At 41.4% G+C, this 19,359-nt stretch overlaps 2 protein-coding genes across 4 annotated transcripts in view; one reads left to right on the top strand and one right to left on the bottom strand.

Annotated features, from left to right (window-relative positions):
- LOC142743467 (somatomedin-B and thrombospondin type-1 domain-containing protein-like) overlaps window positions 1-2,568 on the top strand; it is a 93,783-nt gene extending 91,215 nt beyond the window's left edge. The window contains exon 5 of the mRNA XM_075854257.1: window positions 264-2,568. Within this exon, the coding sequence (XP_075710372.1) occupies window positions 264-369 (106 nt within the window). The 3' untranslated portion in view covers window positions 370-2,568. The remainder of the gene's footprint in view (window positions 1-263) is intronic.
- A 6,666-nt stretch (window positions 2,569-9,234) lies between these two features.
- Window positions 9,235-19,359, bottom strand: part of LOC142657179 (tRNA (32-2'-O)-methyltransferase regulator THADA-like) — a 44,582-nt gene continuing 34,457 nt past the window's right edge. For 2 of the 3 annotated variants that reach the window (XM_075832231.1, XM_075832237.1), the window contains exons 16-31: window positions 16,365-16,507; window positions 15,763-15,942; window positions 15,295-15,440; window positions 15,074-15,202; window positions 14,475-14,579; window positions 14,198-14,392; window positions 13,952-14,102; window positions 13,638-13,863; window positions 13,331-13,558; window positions 11,665-11,872; window positions 11,366-11,572; window positions 11,031-11,257; window positions 10,626-10,811; window positions 10,303-10,548; window positions 9,984-10,192; window positions 9,235-9,578 (exon numbers count right to left, since the gene is read on the bottom strand). In XM_075832231.1, coding sequence (XP_075688346.1) covers window positions 9,316-9,578; window positions 9,984-10,192; window positions 10,303-10,548; window positions 10,626-10,811; window positions 11,031-11,257; window positions 11,366-11,572; window positions 11,665-11,872; window positions 13,331-13,558; window positions 13,638-13,863; window positions 13,952-14,102; window positions 14,198-14,392; window positions 14,475-14,579; window positions 15,074-15,202; window positions 15,295-15,440; window positions 15,763-15,942; window positions 16,365-16,507 — 3,049 coding nt within the window. In that variant the 3' untranslated portion in view covers window positions 9,235-9,315. The remainder of the gene's footprint in view (window positions 9,579-9,983; window positions 10,193-10,302; window positions 10,549-10,625; window positions 10,812-11,030; window positions 11,258-11,365; window positions 11,573-11,664; window positions 11,873-13,330; window positions 13,559-13,637; window positions 13,864-13,951; window positions 14,103-14,197; window positions 14,393-14,474; window positions 14,580-15,073; window positions 15,203-15,294; window positions 15,441-15,762; window positions 15,943-16,364; window positions 16,508-19,359) is intronic. The other variant, XR_012849840.1, reaches the window with a different exon arrangement.

Raw genomic sequence — 19,359 nt, 5'->3', positions numbered from 1 at the left:
TATTTCGGCAAAACATCCCACTGTGTCAGAAGGGCTGTCTGGTGACTTGTTCCAGGAACTTGATGACAAGTTCAGTATAGCGCATATTTCCAGATCTCAAATCCATTGGGCGCCTCGTAGAATCCATGACATGACATATTGGGGCTACTCTAAGGGCTGATAAAGGGTATCCACCTGATACTAGGTTAATGTACCTAATAACCGAGAAATGAACAACAGATGCGGTTGCCATGCAGTACTAAACTATCCCTTGACTATTATAGGACATTCTGGACTGCTGCCTCCCTTCCAGGCTGCCAGGGCTCCTGGATTCAAGAAGACCTCAGAGAAGACTGCATGTGCAAGTTGCTCTCCTATCTTTTTGTGTGATGATGAGCGTTGTCATCGTTGGATGTAGGATAGCATTTACATACATTGCTGTCCCCACAAAGCCAAATAGTTTACCTCTCCGATACCTACCTCTGCCACCTGCCTCTTGGGGGGACCTTGCTTCCTATTTTTAAAGATTTTACTACTCTGTAATTGTTTGTGAGTACATGTTCTTGCTAGAGATGGCCATGATCTCGTCTACTCTCTGCAAATTTGCGTTTTCAGATATTATTCATTGACCGGAGTGAAAAATTCTGTACTGTTGACTAATTATGAAAACGTAGAAAACTCATATTTGCTGACTTGTAACAAATATTTCAGTGTCGGCTCTAGGTGCTATTATAAAAGGTGAAAAGAAGGAATATAAAATGTAGCCATCTTGAATCACTGAGGAAGTATATCCATATACGTAACTAAGTCCATATATTATACGTCATATTATTTAAAACACTCATTATAACACAATTATATATTGTCAGTTACTACTATGCACTTATGTCTGCTGTGGAGCTCTGAGAGTAAAATCACCTACATATACTCTCAAAAAGTATTACAAAATTAAAGGGGTTTTCCCCACCCTAAATCAGTGGGGCCACTTGAATAAGGCTATGTTGCCATTCTTAGAACAAGCAAGGTGAAGAGGGGCAATATTTTATTTTAAAAAAGCCAAACGAGACACATCTCCTTTATTGTAGGCACCCGTGAGGGTCCCTTCATTCAGACCCCGACATATCAGATAATGATGGCATGTCTAATCAATATGCCATCAATGTTTATAGTGGGAAAAGAACAGTTATATTATACACCAGGCCTCTCCTGTTCTACATAGTTATAGGTTATGGTGCTCCAAGCAATGCTTCTAGGGGAAAATATCTCTATAATACAGCATCCAATGGAGCATATTTTTTTTTCTCTGGCAGAATCCAAAACGCAGTATGCCTCTAAGAAATCAGAGGCTTCTAAATGTACATCAGGATGAATAGGAGTGTATGGGAGCCCTAAAACGGCTCAGTATAACATGGTTGTACAGAGCCGTAATTTGGCCATATGTATGAGACCTTACACATAAAAGTAGAGCATTTGAGGTGTTTGCTTAGGTTGAACAATAGTAATAGTAAATGTTATTATATACTAACATTGTCAGAGGCATAGGGAGCGACTGGAAAGGAGTATGGAGTCTTCAGAAGGAGGTGCTTATAAATACTAAATACTGTACTTCAATTGGTACAAAAACCACACACCAGTTTATTAACGTGAGGAAAAATCTCATTTACTTTGCTGGTATGGCAAATCCGCACGTAATACGCATGGTGTGCATTTGGCATAGGCCTGTATTACGCGTGTGTGAAATGGGCTCTACTCACCTGAATAACGCAGCTGAGCTTGAGTTTCTGAAAGTACACATTAAGGGTATGTTCGAACGGCAAACGAAAAACAGCCGGAAATACGGAGCGGTTTTCAAGGGAAAACAGCCTCTGATTTTCAACTGTTTTTTAAGCATCAAATGTTTTTTGCAGCCGTTTTTGGAGCGGTTTTTCTATTGACACAATGAAAAACGGCTCCAAAAACAGCTCAAGTGACATGCACTTCTTTTTACGAGGCGTTATTTTCCGGGCCGTTTTTTCAAACAGCCGCGTAAAAAAACGCCCCGTCCGAACGGAACGCCGTTTTTACCATTCAAATCAATGGGCAGATGTTTAGAGGCGTTCAGCCTCCATATTTTTTGCGATTTTTTTGGGGCGTTTAGGGCCAACAGCTGAAAATAAGCCGTGTGAAAATATCGATTTGGATTTATCAATTGGATAAAGGGTACAGATATTTCAGCACATGGCCTTCAGTGGCTCAACCTAAATGTGACTGACCGTCCTTGGGACAAACCGAGCTGTCACATTGTATATTACAACCACGACGAGGACAATTTGCTTGCTAACCTGCAGAACAAATTTAATAATATATATCTTGGTTGAACTTGATGGACATGTGTCTTTTTTCAGCCGTACTAACTATGTAACTATGTAACATCATATTCCCAGTAAGTAAACCGAGAATGACGTTTTTCATGTTATACATTTGTAGGCATATTGTTGTAAGCATGAATATTACATGGTAAGCAAAACATGATAAGTTGGATAAATAAGGGTTTTAGGAAAGTCACGTATACTCAATTTGTGTATAAAATAAACATACCTCATATACATGCCATGGACTGTGGGCATTGACTGCATTGATGGGCTATTAAGGGAGAGAATAGGATTTGACTGCATAGACTGATAAGGATGTGGCAGGCTGCACTACTACCTGACTTCAACCCATAATCAAAATCCTGTACAATATGTAATAGCCTAAAATCTGCCACAATTTACAGTACAATACCTGTGGATGGGGCTTTCGCCATCCACACGGAATTAAGGGCATGCTACGGATTTGAAAATTTGCAGCATAGCCATTGTTAGGGTATGTGCACACGCTAGCTGTCATTTACGGCTGAAATGACAGACTGTTTTCAGGAGAAAACAGCTGCCTCGTTTCAGCCGTAAATGCTCCTCCTCGTATTATGCGAGGCGTCTGTGACGCTCGTAAATCTTGAGCTGCTCTTCATTGAGTTCAATGAAGAACGGCTCAAATTACGTTGCAAAGAAGTGCCCTGCACTTCTTTGCCGAGGCAGTCAATTTACGCGTCGTCGTTTGACAGCTGTCAACCGACGACGTGTAAATTACAGGTCGTCTGCACAGTACGTCGGCAAACCCATTCAAATGAATGGGCAGATGTTTGCCGACGTATTGTAGCCCTATTTTCAGGCGTAAAACGAGGCATAATACGCCTCGTTTACGTCTGAAAATAGGTCGTGTGAACCCAGCCTTAGGGAAATCATGTGCATTTTCACAGCGGATTTCACTTTTTGCAATGCAAACCGTGAAATCTTCATAAGAATCCACATGTAACATATTGCAGATTAATGGCAAAATCTACATTGTAAAATATCTGCTGTCTGGCCTTAGCCGATCTGTTGTATTAGTACCAGCAAATACAAGACTAATTGTAACCATTTTCACCAGGGTAATATACCCATCAAAAGGTTAAGTGCTAGTATGACTATGCTTATTTTACATTTAAAATTTGGGTTAGTGTAATAAAATAGCAAAATATCTTCCTCACTGATCCTCTGTTCTGGTTAATCTTTTGTCAATGTAACCTGAAAGATGGGAAATGAAGAAGGTATTGGGTGCATCACGCCTTTATATAAGAGCAGTCCAGCAATGATAGTAATGGCTGTGAAAACTATTTGCTCTTCATGAAAACGAGAGTGGATTATATGGTATTGGAAATGTGTTATCTACGGTTACTATAAGCAGTGCAAAGTAATATATAGGTCCCTTGATATATGCCAGTACATTCAAGTAAAAAAAAAAAAGTCTAATTAATTTAAAAAAACAACCTGTAAAAAAAAACACACAAACGCACATTTTTTTTACAATAAATAAACGTTATTAAGATATAAGTCCCAAAACGTAAAATAATATATACGTATTTGGCATCTGTACCGTAACAAATTTATAGCGGCATTTATGACCGGTGTATGCTGTAAAAAAATAAACATATAAAAACTGCTTTTTTTTCTGCATTTTTGCCAAAATAAAAATGTATATAAATTAAATGATAATGTAAACGTACCAAAAAATAGCACCTACATAAAGTACGACTCATCCTGCAAAAAACAAAGTCTCATACAAAGTCTCATACAGCTACGTCTAGCAAAAAAGAAAAAAAAGTTATGAGCGCCGGGATGCAAAGAGGGAAACATAAAAATATTGTTCTGTCCTCATGGCCAAAATCTGCCGTGTCCTTAAGGGGTTAACCTCAATGTTGCTATTTTGATTGAAATGATGGGGTCACTTATTAATGTGAGGCACATGGTATTAGAACCTCCATGTGCCTCACAATAGTAATTAACCCCATCATGTACCTCACACATTAACCCAATATTGCCCATTATGACTGTAAGGTACATGATTAGGTTAATTACTATAAAGGTATGTTCCCACACACAGGATACGCTGCAGATTTTATGCAACAGAAAATCTGCAGCAGAATCTCTAGAAAAACGCTGCTTCCTGCTCATATTGCAGTGGTTTTACCTGCGGATTTAGTGTTAAAAATCGGTCATAGTAAAGTATATGTGCACCTGCGGATTTCCAGCATTTTTAGTTCCACTGCGTAAACGCTGTAAAAAGCACAACAACATAAATCTGTTGCAGAATTTCTGCTCCCCATTGAAGTCTATAGGCCAAACACGCAGCATCTCCGCACAGGACACGCAGCATAAATTGACATACTGCGGACTTAAAACACGCACCGCAGAACACATTTCACACAACTTTAGTGCGTTCTTTTTCTGCAGCGTGGGCATGAGGTTTTCTAAATCTCATTCACTTTGCTGCTACTGTAAATGCTGCGGAATTCCCTCACAGAATTCCGTTGCAAACATTCCTCAGTGTTTACGCTACATGGGAACCCTGCCTAGGGCAGGGTTCCCACAGTGCAGATTTGCTGCAGATATTGCATGCGTTTTTTTAGCCAAACCCAGAATTGGATTCAGGAGAGCAGACCTATTAGGCCTTCCTTTATATATTTCTTCTGTTGAGGTATCGTTCCTGGTTTTGGCTAAAAAAAAACAAAAAACACGCAAAATCTGCAGCAAATCTACACTGTGGGAACCCAACCTTAGGGATCAACGGATCTCATTGCGGAAAATCCGCATAATAAGGCCTTATTCAGATGAGCGTATTATATGTCCGTGTGCTATTCACACGTCCGTGATTTTTCACCCAGCGTGTCTGTTGCGTGAAACTCACTGCGTGTTCTTTTTGGTCTGTTTTTGCAGACCACGTCGCCCATTGAAGTCAATATGTGCGTGAAAAACACGGTCGACAATATAAAGAAATGAGGAAAAACAACAACAGGAACACTGATGCCACACGGAACTGAAATGCATGAAATATGCTCCATTTTTTTACGGTCGCAGACACACTTGTCTGAATAAGGCCTTAACCTGTATTATCTGGCGTCTAGAAGCAACATACATTTGAAAAAGTCTAGATAGCACAGGACCACTTCACCGCCCAGTTGCAGATAGTCTTTAAAAAGGTTTTCTGGAAAAAAAAAACATTGATCGCCAATAATGCATTAATGGCGTGGGGGGGGGGGGTGTCTGACCCCTGATCATGGCGCTTTCTGGAGTCCTGGGCCATAAATGTGGCGGAGACTGGTACTGCAGCTCAGCCCAATTCAATTGAATGCAATGCTGACAAAACTTGGTTAGGCTTGGAGCGGATGAAGTCTATGTACAATTTTATATGATGGAATGGATTGATATTTTAAACGTATATTGATCAAGTTTATAGCCTCCTTGACCTCGAATTCTGATAACCAGACCAAACTGTGTATTGGATATCAAAATCTATAAATCAGCTCATCTATTTAGGGAAATTTATCTTAATTTATTTCTTCTTTTAAATAATCACAAAATGAATTCCTTTTCATTCATACATTTAGCATGCCGTCAGCTATATGGCGAAAACAAATATATATATATATATATATAAAATATCTGAAAAAACGGAAGCGGAACGCCTCCAAACATCTGCCCATTGATTTCAATGGGAAAAACAGCGTTTCATTCAGATGGGGCATTTATATACGCAGTCAATTGAAAAAAACTACACGTAAAAAAACTCCCCGTAAAAAGAAGTGCATGTCACTTCTTGAGCCATTTTTGCTCAAAAACGTTTGATGCTTTAGAAACGCTTGAAAACAGCTCAGTATTTTATAGCCGTTTTTACTTTAGCGTGTGAACATACCCGAATTGTCACATTTAGGGAGGTTTTTGTTTTTTCTAGGACAGGGGTAACAAGAGGAGTAGTTGCACACCAAATCACCCCCTGCGCCTCATTATACCATTAGTGAACTCGGTGACTCAGGTATTTACCGGCATATAGATCCCTGATATTTTGGTCTATTTAGTTCTGCTGATTATGTGAAGATATGTACATGTAGACATAGATATAAGTGGCAAGTATGATCCCTGCACATCCTGAACTTTTATCTTTAGAGGTTGTGCTTCTCAGGCTCTGCTTGGGTCAGACTTTTAGCCACAAACATGACTTTTAATACATTTTTTACACAACATTATGGTTTGACGCAAAAATGCATTGAAGGCGCCCATGTGTGTAAAGTGCTGGGTGGCATTTTTATAATGTGTAAGGTTTCTATTTTGATAAAACATAGGGGTATGGGGATTAACCCTTTGCTGAAACCGTAATACCTCTCTAAACTGAATTACAAATGACAAATGTCCAAAAGTATAAAAAAAGATTTTATTTTGCAACAAGAGTAGAGAATGCCATGCACTTTGTGATAAGTATTGCTAAGGTCACAGACAATATCAATAAATAAATACTGTATAATCTACCGTGGATATTATGCAAAAAAATATGCAAATCAGTACTTGTCACTGCAAAAAAAAAAAAAGCATTAAAAAAGCGTTGGAAAGTAACGGTCCATGGGAAGTATTGTTTGCTGATGATTTTGACGAGATAGAGTGTTCCCTTTAGGCACACATTCAGTTTTTATACTGTTTTTGATGCAGCTTAATGAGCCAAAGCCAGGATTGGATACAGAAGAGAAGTATAAACCTTTCCTCTATACTTTTCCTTCCTTTACTATCCATTCCTGGCTTTGGCGCAAAAAAAAATCGGCACCAAAAACTGCATCAAAACTAAATGCAGCCTAGGCTGCACAGCTTCCAAGCTCACCCTGCTCGGTCAGGATGACAGGACGTGCAGGCACAGAATGTCCAGTGAAGGAAGAACGTTCATCCGGAGCCTTCTGCTGTAATACCCGACAAAATCGTGCGCCTAGTGGCCACTGCAAGTGAGTTGAGTTTGGGCCGCATGCCCTTAGGTAATACTATTAAATAAAAAGCATGGGATCGCTAATATGAGACACATGGAGGTACTAAATTAGTATCTCCACGTGCCTCGCATTTGTAACCACGTGTCTCACATTAGTGTTACTAATGTGAGGTACACTGAAGTTGTTGTGAGGTACTAATGCTAGACACACAGGCTCACTAATGTGAGGTACATGGGTTACTAATGTGAGGTACACTGAGGTTGTTGTGAGGTACTTATGATAGACACACAGGCTCACTAATGTGAGGTACATGGGTTACTAATGTGAGGTACACTGGGGTTGTTGTGAGGTACTAATGCTAGACACACAGGCTCACTAATGTGAGGTACATGGGTTACTAATGTGAGGTACACTGAGGTTGTTGTGAGGTACTTATGATAGACACACAGGCTCACTAATGTGAGGTACATGGGTTACTAATGTGAGGTACACTGGGGTTGTTGTGAGGTACTAATGCTAGACACACAGGCTCACTAATGTGAGGTACATGGGTTACTAATGTGAGGTACACTGGGGTTGTTGTGAGGTACTAATGCTAGACACACAGGCTCACTAATGTGATGTACATGGGTTACTAATGTGAGGTACACTGAGGTTGTTGTGAGGTACTAATGCTAGACACACAGGCTCACTAATGTGAGGTACATGGGTTACTAATGTGAGGTACACTGAGGTTGTTGTGAGGTACTAATGCTAGACACACAGGCTCACTAATGTGAGGTACATGGGTTACTAATGTGAGGTACACTGAGGTTGTTATGAGGTACTAATGCTAGACACACAGGCTCACTAATGTGAGGTACATGGGTTACTAATGTGAGGTACACTGGGGTTGTTGTGAGGTACTAATGCTAGGCACACAGGCTCACTAATGTGAGGTACTTACTATTGATGTGAGACAAATGGGGTGACTTACTATTAATGTGAGACATGGGGGTTACTAATTTAGTAACTGTAAGTGCTTCACATTGCAGCTGTGTTCACATGAAGTGATCAAATCAAATTTTTGCCGCAATTTAAAAATAACTACATGATCCACTTGTTATCGATTACATCTAAGTTATGAACTTAGAAGACAACGATAACAGCTTGATCTTTCGTGTTAGACACGCAGGACCCGCTGGCACTGAACCCGAAAGTGCAGCTGACCTGATGGATACAGGTTTCAGCGCTAGATACAGCTTCTCTGTATACAGTATAGAAATTGTGATAGTTCAGACTTTTACGGACGCGGCGATACCAATTATGTTTATTTATTTATTTAATGTTTTTTACTATGCTCTAGGGGGGAAATGGGAAAAGGGGGGTTTTTTGAACTTTTAATATTTTTTATTTTTTTTACACAAAAAAAACAACTTTATTGAACTCATTTTTTAATTTTTTTATTAGTCCCCCTAGGGGACTTCAACCAGCGATCGTTAGATCGCTTGCACGATATACTGCAATACTAATGTATTGCAGTATATCGTGATTCTGACAGTCTGCTATGAAGCCCTGCCGGAGGCAGCGCTTCATAGGAGTACCAAGATGGCGGACCTGGGGGACTTAGTCAGACCCCCAGGCAGCCGTGTGAACCAACGGCTCCCCCCGATCTCGCCGCGGGGGGGGGGGGGCCGTTGAGACGTTACAGGGGGTCGCCCCCGTTTTTAGTAATTTAAATGCCGCGATCTCTATTGAACGCGGCATTTAACGGGTTAAACAAGCGGGATCGCGCTAAAGCGCGATCCTGCTCGTAACCCGGAAGTGTCGGCTGTAACACACAGCCGACAGACTCGCTCTATGGAGCGGACTCAGCCCGTGAGCCCGCTCCATATTCCCCCACCCGGCGTGTGCCGTATATATACGGCGGATGTCGGGAAGGGGTTAATAAGCAATTACAAAGTTGCACCAAACACGCTGATCCACATTTTTATTTAAAAAAAACAACTTTGTTTTCAAAGGGTGTACATAGCCTTAAAGACATTGAGTCTCCATTAGATAAAAAAAAATTGAAAGCGTGGTCCCAGTCTCACTATATTGGAAAATCCCAGAATATGAAGAGCAAGCTCTTCCTTTATCTGAGATAGCTCCTTGGTTAGAGAGTCTGAAGAAAGTCTTAGGTGTGAGATCTGAATGCCACTCTCCTGTAACAGCTCCTGGGCCTTAACGAGCAACTTCATTCGAACCAACAAACCCAAGACAGCAGCATGTACACGGGAACAAGCAGAAGCTTTAAGCGACAGCGGTGATCTGGATCCTGGAGGAGTAAAATGGTAGAACATTTTAGTACTAACAGGCAAAAAATTAAAAACAGTAAAAATGAGGAGGGTAAATGTGTTTAAAATTGCACTTATCCTAGGGTTACGATTACAGACTAGGTACACCTGTACTTTATAAGTAATATACACCCCAGGTCCTGTCTTTAGACTTCATAAGCTCAGAAATGCTGGGTTCAATGTTCACTACCAATGGTAGAGATGGGGTATTTGGGGAGCATTTCATGTATTTTAGCTCTAAAGAATTATACATGTCATAAAATATCAACAAGAGAGCCCAGAACATGGGAAACATTGAATTTAGTGTAGCTGTTATTACTTACAGTAGCTCAGGCTACACGCGGCAAGATGCTGGTCATCTCTCAGCTTCTACTTTCTTGACTTACCCTGTTCCTTTACCCAGCTGTGCCATCTTTGTATCTGCTTTCTGACTGGAGTTGCTGTACTCACTACCCATTGGAGCACTACAGAGCAAAGGGAAGAATCCTGTGCCATAATACCCAGAAGCTCCTGGATCAATGGACATATCAAAGCAGAAAGAAAATTGTAGTCTGCAAACACATTGGGCTCATCCTCCTCATAGAGTGTCACTGACCTGTAAGAGCAAGGGTTATTTATATGCTAGAGGGGAAATAATAATATTATTCACTACTTATCTGATTCCGTCTACATTTGGTGATGACAAAAGTAGTGTACTTTCTTTACCTGTCATGAAGATAGGAAAGTGCGGCATGAAGATCATAAGGAGGTAGGCGAAATATGAGAGCGTGGAAAGTCTCCTCACATTTCCAAAAATGATCCCTCAAAAGCTCCAGGAGGCCAAGAATGGCCCAGTCATTGTGCAAGGACTTCTCAGCTGGCTGATTCAGGGATAACGCAGCAAATCTGGCGGCAAGGTCTCGCACACCACGGTCCTCATCTTGCAGTAGGTCCACTCCACACAGTATTGCCCTAAAAGAAACCAAAGTAAAAAATTGTATAGGGCTATACACAAAGATAAAGAGAAGACCTCATGGAAGTTGTCTAACCTTACAGCCAGTTGTGCGAGACCAGAGGTAGCACATTGCAGTGCTCGTCTCACCAGATCACCTCCAGCCAGGCGCAAAGCCTCTGCTGCAGCCAGTCGCAGTTTCTCACATGATATTGCTGGGTCTGCACACACAAGGAGAGCAGAGACCCAGCGGGTAGCAAGGGACAGATCTTCCCAAAGCTCACTGTCAAGAAATTAAGTTAATATAGGTCATACAAGTAATTTCTCATAGTTTAAAAAAGCTCAGGACAGTTTATTTTATTTAGGATATAAACATAACTAGGGAGTAGTATACATTACTTCAAAAATAAAACACAAATCTATTTGTCCCAGTCAAAGAGTACTTTTTGATCATCAAATCTACATAACAACCCCATCACATCAGCCTAAAACATTAAATTACCAATGTGCTAGTATCAAGCTGAGTGTACAAAGGACATGGCCACGGAGCTGTGGTCCTCCTTTCCTCGAATCCAGCATAAACAGGAGACCTTGCACAAACGGAGTGGTTTTAGCAGAGGAAAGACGAACTGTCAGAGACGGGCAAACTTGGTGCAGGTGAACAAAACCTTCTAAAACCAGCCTGAGACTCATAGAGGGTTCCTTGGGAAGCTGTTTGAACAACATATCCTGACAGACAAAAAGAAAAACAAGGGTTAAAACTAAACTGATCCATTCTGAAGTGACTATGAAGTTCAGATCACTACATATGGCTGCTTAGTTTATTTTTTGTCATACCTGCAATATGTCTCCTAACAACTGTCCCAATGGTGCAGGAACACCACCAATCTGCTGGTCAATAAGCCACCTAAGTACAGCGGTATCTCCAGACTGCAGGAGCTGTGGCAATAGATTGTAGCTGGAGCGGCCAAAGGAACTGGTGGCTTCACTGCATATATACCGCACACACGCCTCATGAAAAGCATCAGCATCCACCTGTGCGGACTACATACAATTTGAGAATTAGAATTAAAAAAATTATAAAAACACACCGATGATCATGATTTTGTTTACTACTGCATAATGGATGCTCTCACCTGTGATAAGAGATGTTCCTCTACACTCAACTCCCTACAGACTGCCTCATGTACTTGACTTACAAAGTCCTCACCACAGCTGGGCAGTAACAGGCAAAGAACGTCCAAAAAGGCATTTCTAACCAGTGAACACTTCTGCACTGGTGAGAGCAGCCAAAGAAATGGTAGAAGATGCTCAGCCACCTCTTGCCGGACATCCTCTGAAATACTAAACAGAGAAGACACAAATAAATACTTTGAGAACATAAGCAAAGCAGGTAGAAAATTGAAAAAAGAATAAGGCCCCGTGCACACGAACGTGCTTTTGCGGCCGCAATTCCTCGAAAATCCACGGGAGAATTGCGGCCCCATTCATTTCTATGGGCCCATGCACACGACCGTGGTTTCTACGGTCCGTGCATGGCCCAGGAGCCCGCACCGCAGAAAGAACGGACATGTCTTATTACGGCCGTGGTCTGCGGTCCAGGCTCATAGGAAATAATGGACGCAGCCATGTGCATTGCCCACGATTTGCGGGCAGCTTGCGGGTGACACTCCGCGGCCAGCCGACCCGAAAATCACGGGCCGTGCACATGGCTACGGACATATGCATGAGGCCTAAGTGTGAAAAACAGAGGGACATAAATACAATTGTCAACTTTTGCTTGACAAGTTTTTTAAAACCATAACACCACTCACGACATAAAATACAGACTAAAACCAATACAACCACATACTAATACTATAATCTACTGTATACTCCCTACTTTTTTACAACATTCTATATATATATATATATATATATATATATATATGAAAATAATCTATACAGTAAAAAAGAAACAAAATTCCCAAATATTTTCCAAAAAAACAAAATGAAAGTAGTGATTTTTACATGTTGTTGTAATATGTGCAATATTAAGGAGAGCCGGTCAGCATGATGTTACCTCCTCCTAAACTAGTCACAATGCAGTGGAGCCATCTCATATAGATTAAGAAATGTGCAATCACATTTGTAAAAGCAAACATCTATACCGTAAGAATTGAAGGTAAAAGTTTTATGTGTGCCGTAGGCAACTTAGATTCCAGGAAGCAAAACTCCACCCGATTGCATGAGAGTTTATAGTACTAATCACAGGCAGTACTATCCTTGCATTACAGGTTACACAGTGTGCTTGGCACAAACACAGGATATGAATAGGCAAGGAGATGATGTTACTGAGGACAAGCATGTCAATCACTCTGCGAATGGGTGAGGATTTACCCCAAGTTCATAAAAAGGCCAGAGTCACAGACCTTTCACAATGCCCGGTGGACTCACTTGACTATAGACTACTAGCATACAGTGCATTAAAACTTAATTTTTCAAAGCGGATTATCTTCAGGATGCATTTCTGTAATGGAGCTGGTGGTTTGGTCAGAATAAATAAATAAAGCTGGGAGGTCCAAATACGATCACAAAAACCTTGAAGTTTCCCCACAATTAACATTTATGGCATATGAATCTGATATTGCAAAAAACGTTCCCGGAGGAGAGTTAGCTGCACGTGCCATAAATATTAACTTTAGGGGAATACCCTATGGATCATAATAAAATAAGAACTTGGACTTGTATTTACAACCCTATCAAGAATCTTGTCTGAAGGGAAATACTAACAGGGGTCCTACCCAGTCAGTCCATTCTCACCAGTTTTCCTGCACAGCTAGAGATAGCAGAGCATAAATCTGCTGTAGTCGTCCATGTAAGGCATTGTGGGACACCCCATCCTTGGTACGAGGAAGGCCTTTTATCAGTTGAACAAGAAGTGCATGATAATCCATCACCTTAACAACAGGTACGAGGGCACGGGCAGCCATGACACGCACAGCATAAATAGGATTTTCTCGAAGGTCCATCAGAGGCTCCATGAAACATCTGCATAAAAAGCACAATATAAAGATTTTGTTTTATAATATCTTGGACTAAGCCTAGCAACAGTCCCTAGGCCTATCACCTGGCCTCATTGTCACCCCCAGGCTGTAGCTTGGCAAGCAGTGTAAGGACCGGATGCAGACTGGGATGCAGAGTTTCTTTTGCCTGCGTAGCCTTTTGCAGTTCCTTCAGCAATACATCGCTCAATCCTGGATATCTCCGCAGAAGGGCCCCAACATGCAGTGTGCTCTGCACAGAGCAATCCACATCACTGCGAGACAGTCCCAGCATGCCAACAGTGAGAGCAGCTGCGGAAAATAGAATAAGACAGATACATTCATCACATTAATAATTCCCAGTTAAATTTGGTTAAGTCTTTGGTGAGACAAAACGTACTGAACAGCTGTAAAGCGGCATTGCGCATAGCCCAGCAAGAAGAGCACAGACTGCCGACCGCTAGGGACATCAGGGGAACTGCATGGTTGAGCAGTGTAGAACGAAGGCCTGCTGATCGGAGCATAGTTTGCAGAGCATGAATAGCCGATACCTGGAAAAATATATGGAAATAGTCAAAGACATTTTCTACTTTCACAAGAATTACTACTACTCTAAAAGAACTCTTGTTTACTCCAACCTCCCTACCTGCGGAAGGTCTCGTGTATGGTCCCAATTAGATGGCAGGGGCTCTTTCGCTAATGTGAGTAAAGTTAGCACACAAGTTTCAAGAAGTGGATGTTGTGGCCCCTCTGCAGATAAGATGCCCTGCAAAAGAACGGGAAAGCCTGCAGCTCTGCGGGTAACAGAGAGTGAGTTCTGAGACTTTGCCAGTAACAAGGCCTGCAAAACACAAAACATGTTGTCGAAGTTATCGAGCAGACCATGAAAGGTACATTATTACAGTATATAGTGTATACCACACCTGCTCCATCATTTTTCTTGGCAGATTTCTCAACCTCTGATCTTTATGGTGAAGTAATGCATAACAAAGCCTGGTAAATCCTCTGCTGCATCCATCTACAGCCCCCTGCAGGATAAGCAAATAACATACAACTCGAAATATCCAACACAGGACTGTCTGTTTAAGACGACGTAAAAGGCACAGATATTTAACCCTTTCCATTATATAGAGGTAAACTACTCTCACAATTTAAATGGTTTTAATGTTGAACTCCTCTTACTTTGCAAGGAAAGTCATTCCATAAACAACTTTTTCTTTCAGGTTAAATGGAGTCAAACCCTATATTTTACCTGTCCAATGAAAGTAAAAGCCTGAAACAGCCAAGCGCTCAAATTCAGCTATTTCTGAAAATCTCATCTATTTCTATGGAGAATGGCTGTGCAAGCATGAATTAGTCTCTGGCCTGAAACGGGGACTTGGGGCTAGTCGTAAAGGTGGCTTTCCACATATAATAATTTTCTAACCTGTCTAGTTGACAAATCCGAAGAGCAAGTTGTGATAAGTCATGGGACAACCCTTTAAAAGCCATCTGTCTATAAGAAGCACACTATGAAACATACCCAGTGACGACATCTCATGAATATATCGTGATACGTAGCCATAGAACCCTCTATTGCAGTTTCGGAAATGATTGGTGTAGGAGCAGCGATTGACTTCTCTACGAGTGGCCCAAGAAACATTCCAATTTCCTGGCATGGTTAGATGAAAAGCAAAGTTAAAAAAATACCTAGACATTGCCATTTATGTCGAGTGAACGTATAGTAGCTTATTGGAGATTCACCTTTAAGGAGACCCAGCAACACGTCATGATGAGGCTGTGCTCTTCTGAAATGAGAAGATCTTCCTGGACTTCCTCTAGGCCTCTACCATGGGCAATCAGGACACTAACAGCCTTGCCCATATCTTGAAAAGATGGTGCAGCTACTTCTGTGCGAGATACATGATTGAGGTAATGCATTGAACAAGACAGGCACATACATGGTGCACCTTGCTGAAGATCTGACCACAATGCTCTATTAAGCAATGAATGTACAATTTATGGCAAAAAATTTTTGTTTTTGCATTGCAGTAAGGAAGCATCATAAAGTCTGATACACACGTTTCAGATCAACCAATAAATCAGAATTATAAACACTTGGCTGGAAAGCATAACTAAAACAAAATTAAATTGATATATACTGCCATTTACCCCAGCTTCTAGAATAACTGCAGAAAAAAAATGTAAAGTTAAGGGTTACCAGCATCTTACCTGAAGGCTTTTCCCTCCATGCTTTGTGCAGCATTCGGATGATGAAGGATGCTATTTCTTGCAACAAGCTAACAAGATTCTGTAGTAGACAACGCCAGCCGGTGGCATGATCAGCTTGTAAGATGGATTGTGAGATAGGAGAAACATCCAACAGGCATAACCGCAAAGCAGAGAGCACCCCTAAATGGTGACAGTAAGGAGAAAGCATAAATAACAAAGTTGACAAAAGATGCAAATGGCTTCTATATGACGGACATGTAACATGATTTCCAGCTATACAGTGCTTTACCTAGAACTGGCGAATCATACCAGAAATGACGTATTTTGATACAGATTTTCTCAACTTCTCCATGCACAGCAACAATAATTTGTCACTGTAGTGTCATGTAAGCTCATATCTGTGAGCAATGAGAGTTATTACACAAAACCAACCAATATGTCTTCTTTCCTAAAACAGGTTTGATAATGCAGATTTCATATTGGCCTTCAAAAATATATACAGCATCTATCTGCTTTGGAACAGCCTGACCAGCTTGGTGAACACGACTAAAATGGTATCCTAACAGTATGTTGGGATATATATTGTACCACGTTATGCTTACCATGGATGGGCTTCTTGCTGGCTGCATGTAGGAGGTTTTCCTGTGCACAACAAAAATGATCCTTTAGGACTTTGGTAAGATAGGTCACAAGTCCTAGTGCAGATAGGGGGACACCTTCTGCCAAGTATATAGAATCATTTGGCCTTTAAGAAAGGAACAAAAGAAAATGAAGTGACGCTATGATTGCTTTGCCATGATTGCGTATTTTTCAAAAGAAAGGGGTGTAAAGAAGTTAACTGAAATACATATTGCTGCTACAAGTTTATTTCGCAAAAACTGGATTTTTTTGTTACTCTCCGTAAAATCCCTTCCACATTATGTTCATTGGGGGGACACAGCTGATGACCTTGAGTATAGCTGCTACCAATTGGAGGACACTAAGCTAAAAAAAAGTGTTAGCTCCTTCTACCATGCTATACCCCGCCTGCAGACACTGAGCTAACCAGTTTGTACATAAACAGTAGGAATAGCAGAGAACAATATTAACGGTTACAACTAATAACAAGATCCGTGAAACATAAGAACCAGAGGCAAAAGCACACAATAAAAGAAAAACATTCATAACAAATAAAAACAAAACATTGGGCGGGTTCTGTGTCCCCCAACGAACATGACAAGAAATAATCCTGTTTTCTCACTAGTGTCATTTAGGTATACCAATTATAATCTTGGAATGTTTAGCAGTCGCTAAGAATGAGAAAGAGAAGTCTCAGTGCGGTCAGTGCACCGCCACCTGCAAAACCCTGCAATCGAGAAAGCTGTAAAAGGACCTAAAGGTATGCGCCCTATACCCGGTAGTGGCCTTTCAGACCTGTAGAGCAAAAGCTCTATGCTAAACTACTCACGAAGCACCCACCCCCTGTAATGCAGTGGGCTTCCGCTACCTAGAATGGAGGCTCCCTGTCCTTCGACTAGTACGCTTCGCCAATAATTGACCAAATCCAGGAGGCTATGGTGGCCTTTGACGCTGCCAGACCCTGCCAAGGATATTCCAGAATAAAAAAAAGAAAGTTTAAGTGGCGGGTAGAGGAAGACTGAGTGAGGTAAATCTGCATTGCACGGACTACAACCAAATTGTGGAGGGACCGTTTCCTAAGGTTGGAAGGGTAAGGACAAAAGAAAGAGTGAACAATGTCTTCATTAATATGAAAGGCTGCAGCCAAATTTGGAAGAAAGGTAGGGACAGGAAGGAGCACTTCTCCTCGCACCAATGGAAAAAAAATACTTCCACATTCCATATGGTAGATAATGGTTTTCTAGTCTTAAGCATGGTTTGGATTACTTCTTACAAAAAAAACACACTACCTCAGTCCGACGGCCTACGCCAGAAGAGTAACCAAGTCAGCTTAACAGGCCACATGGGGCGAGAAGAATTACTGGTAAGTCTTCTGCTTTGATTTTCTTGAGGATCCGAGGCAGAAGCAGGAAGTATGTGAAGATGTAGGGAAATGTGTACGGATGTCACAGAATGATCACTGCATCTACCGGGAGCACAAGAGGATCTCAAGGCTGTGATACAAAGCGAGGAAGCTTGTGATCCAATATGGGAGCAATGACGTCCATGTCTTACTGACCCCACCTTGAGCAAATCTCCCTTAAGACTTCGATCCACTTTTAGCTGAGGAAGTTGGTGATGCAGTCGCCCACTCCTTGAATGTGGACTGCCTAGAGAGCGGTACTGTAGGTGGGTCCAGTGTTGGAAGGGGATAAGGATACGTCGAAGCTCCAAGACATTTATTGGGAGGGTGGACTCCAGACAGGAACAACACACTTTGCAAGGTTAGGCTTTGGAATCCATGGAGACTTGCAGCCATCCTAGGAAACAACCACCAGGGCGGTAGGATATAGCCAACTTTGGGGAGTTAAGCCGCAACTACAGCAAGTGGCATAGGGAGAAGCATTAGCCATAGGTAGAGTAGAGGGTCTACCGCCGGGGAAGTTGACGGTTTATTCAAACAAATTCCTTGGGAACCCATAGAAGTCTAATGGGTAATTTAAGGATTATAGGTTTAGAAAGTATCGCTTCTAATTGGATTGAGAATTGGCTCAAGGACCATATCCAGAGAGTTGTGGTCAATGATTCCTATTCTGAATAGTCCCCGGTTATAAGTGGTGTACCCCAGGGTTCCATGCTGGGACCACTATTATTCTATTATTCAATTTATTTATTAATGATATAGAGGATGGGATTAATAGCACCATTTATATTTTTGCAGATGACGCAAAGCTATGTAGTATTGTTCAGTCTATAGAAGATGTTTGTAAATTGCAAGTGGATTTGGACACACTAAGAGTTTTGCCAAGTGGATGCCCAATGAGGTTTAATGTAGATAAATGTAAAGTTATGCATCTGGGTACCAACAACGTGCATGTATCATATGTCCTAGGGGGAGCTATACTGGGGGAGTCACTTGTCGAGAAGGATCTGGGTGTACTTGTAGATCATAAACGAAATAACAGCATGCAATGTCAATCAGCTGCTTCAAAGGCCAGCAAGATATTGTCGTGTATTAAAAGAGGCATGGACTCACGGGACAGGGATGTAATATTACCACTTTACAAAGCATTAGTGAGGCCTCATCTAGAATATGTAGTTCAGTTCTGGGCTCCAGTTCATAGAAAGGATGCCCTGGAGTTGGAAAAAATACAAAGAAGAGCAACGAAGCTAATAAGGGGCATGGAGAATCTAAATTATGAAGAAAGATTAAAGAGACGACTAAGGGGGGACATGATTAACTTCTATAAATATATGAATGGCGCATACAAAAAATATGGTGAAATCCTGTTCCATGTAAAACCCCCTCAAAAAACAAGGGGGCACTCCCTCCGTCTGGAGAAGAAAAGGTTCAATCTGCAGAGGCGACAAGCTATCTTAGGCCGGATTCACATGAGCTTGTGCATTTTGCGCGCGCAAAAAACACGGCGTTTTGCACGCGCAAAAGGTACATAACAGCTCTGTGTGTCAGCAGCGTATGATGCGTAGCTGCGTGATTTT

Source organism: Rhinoderma darwinii, chromosome 1 (genome assembly GCF_050947455.1).
Source record: "Rhinoderma darwinii isolate aRhiDar2 chromosome 1, aRhiDar2.hap1, whole genome shotgun sequence".
NCBI classification, from domain to species: Eukaryota; Metazoa; Chordata; class Amphibia; order Anura; family Rhinodermatidae; genus Rhinoderma; species Rhinoderma darwinii.
Note: the sequence above shows the minus strand (reverse complement) of the source record. Positions and strands in the feature narration are given on the sequence as shown.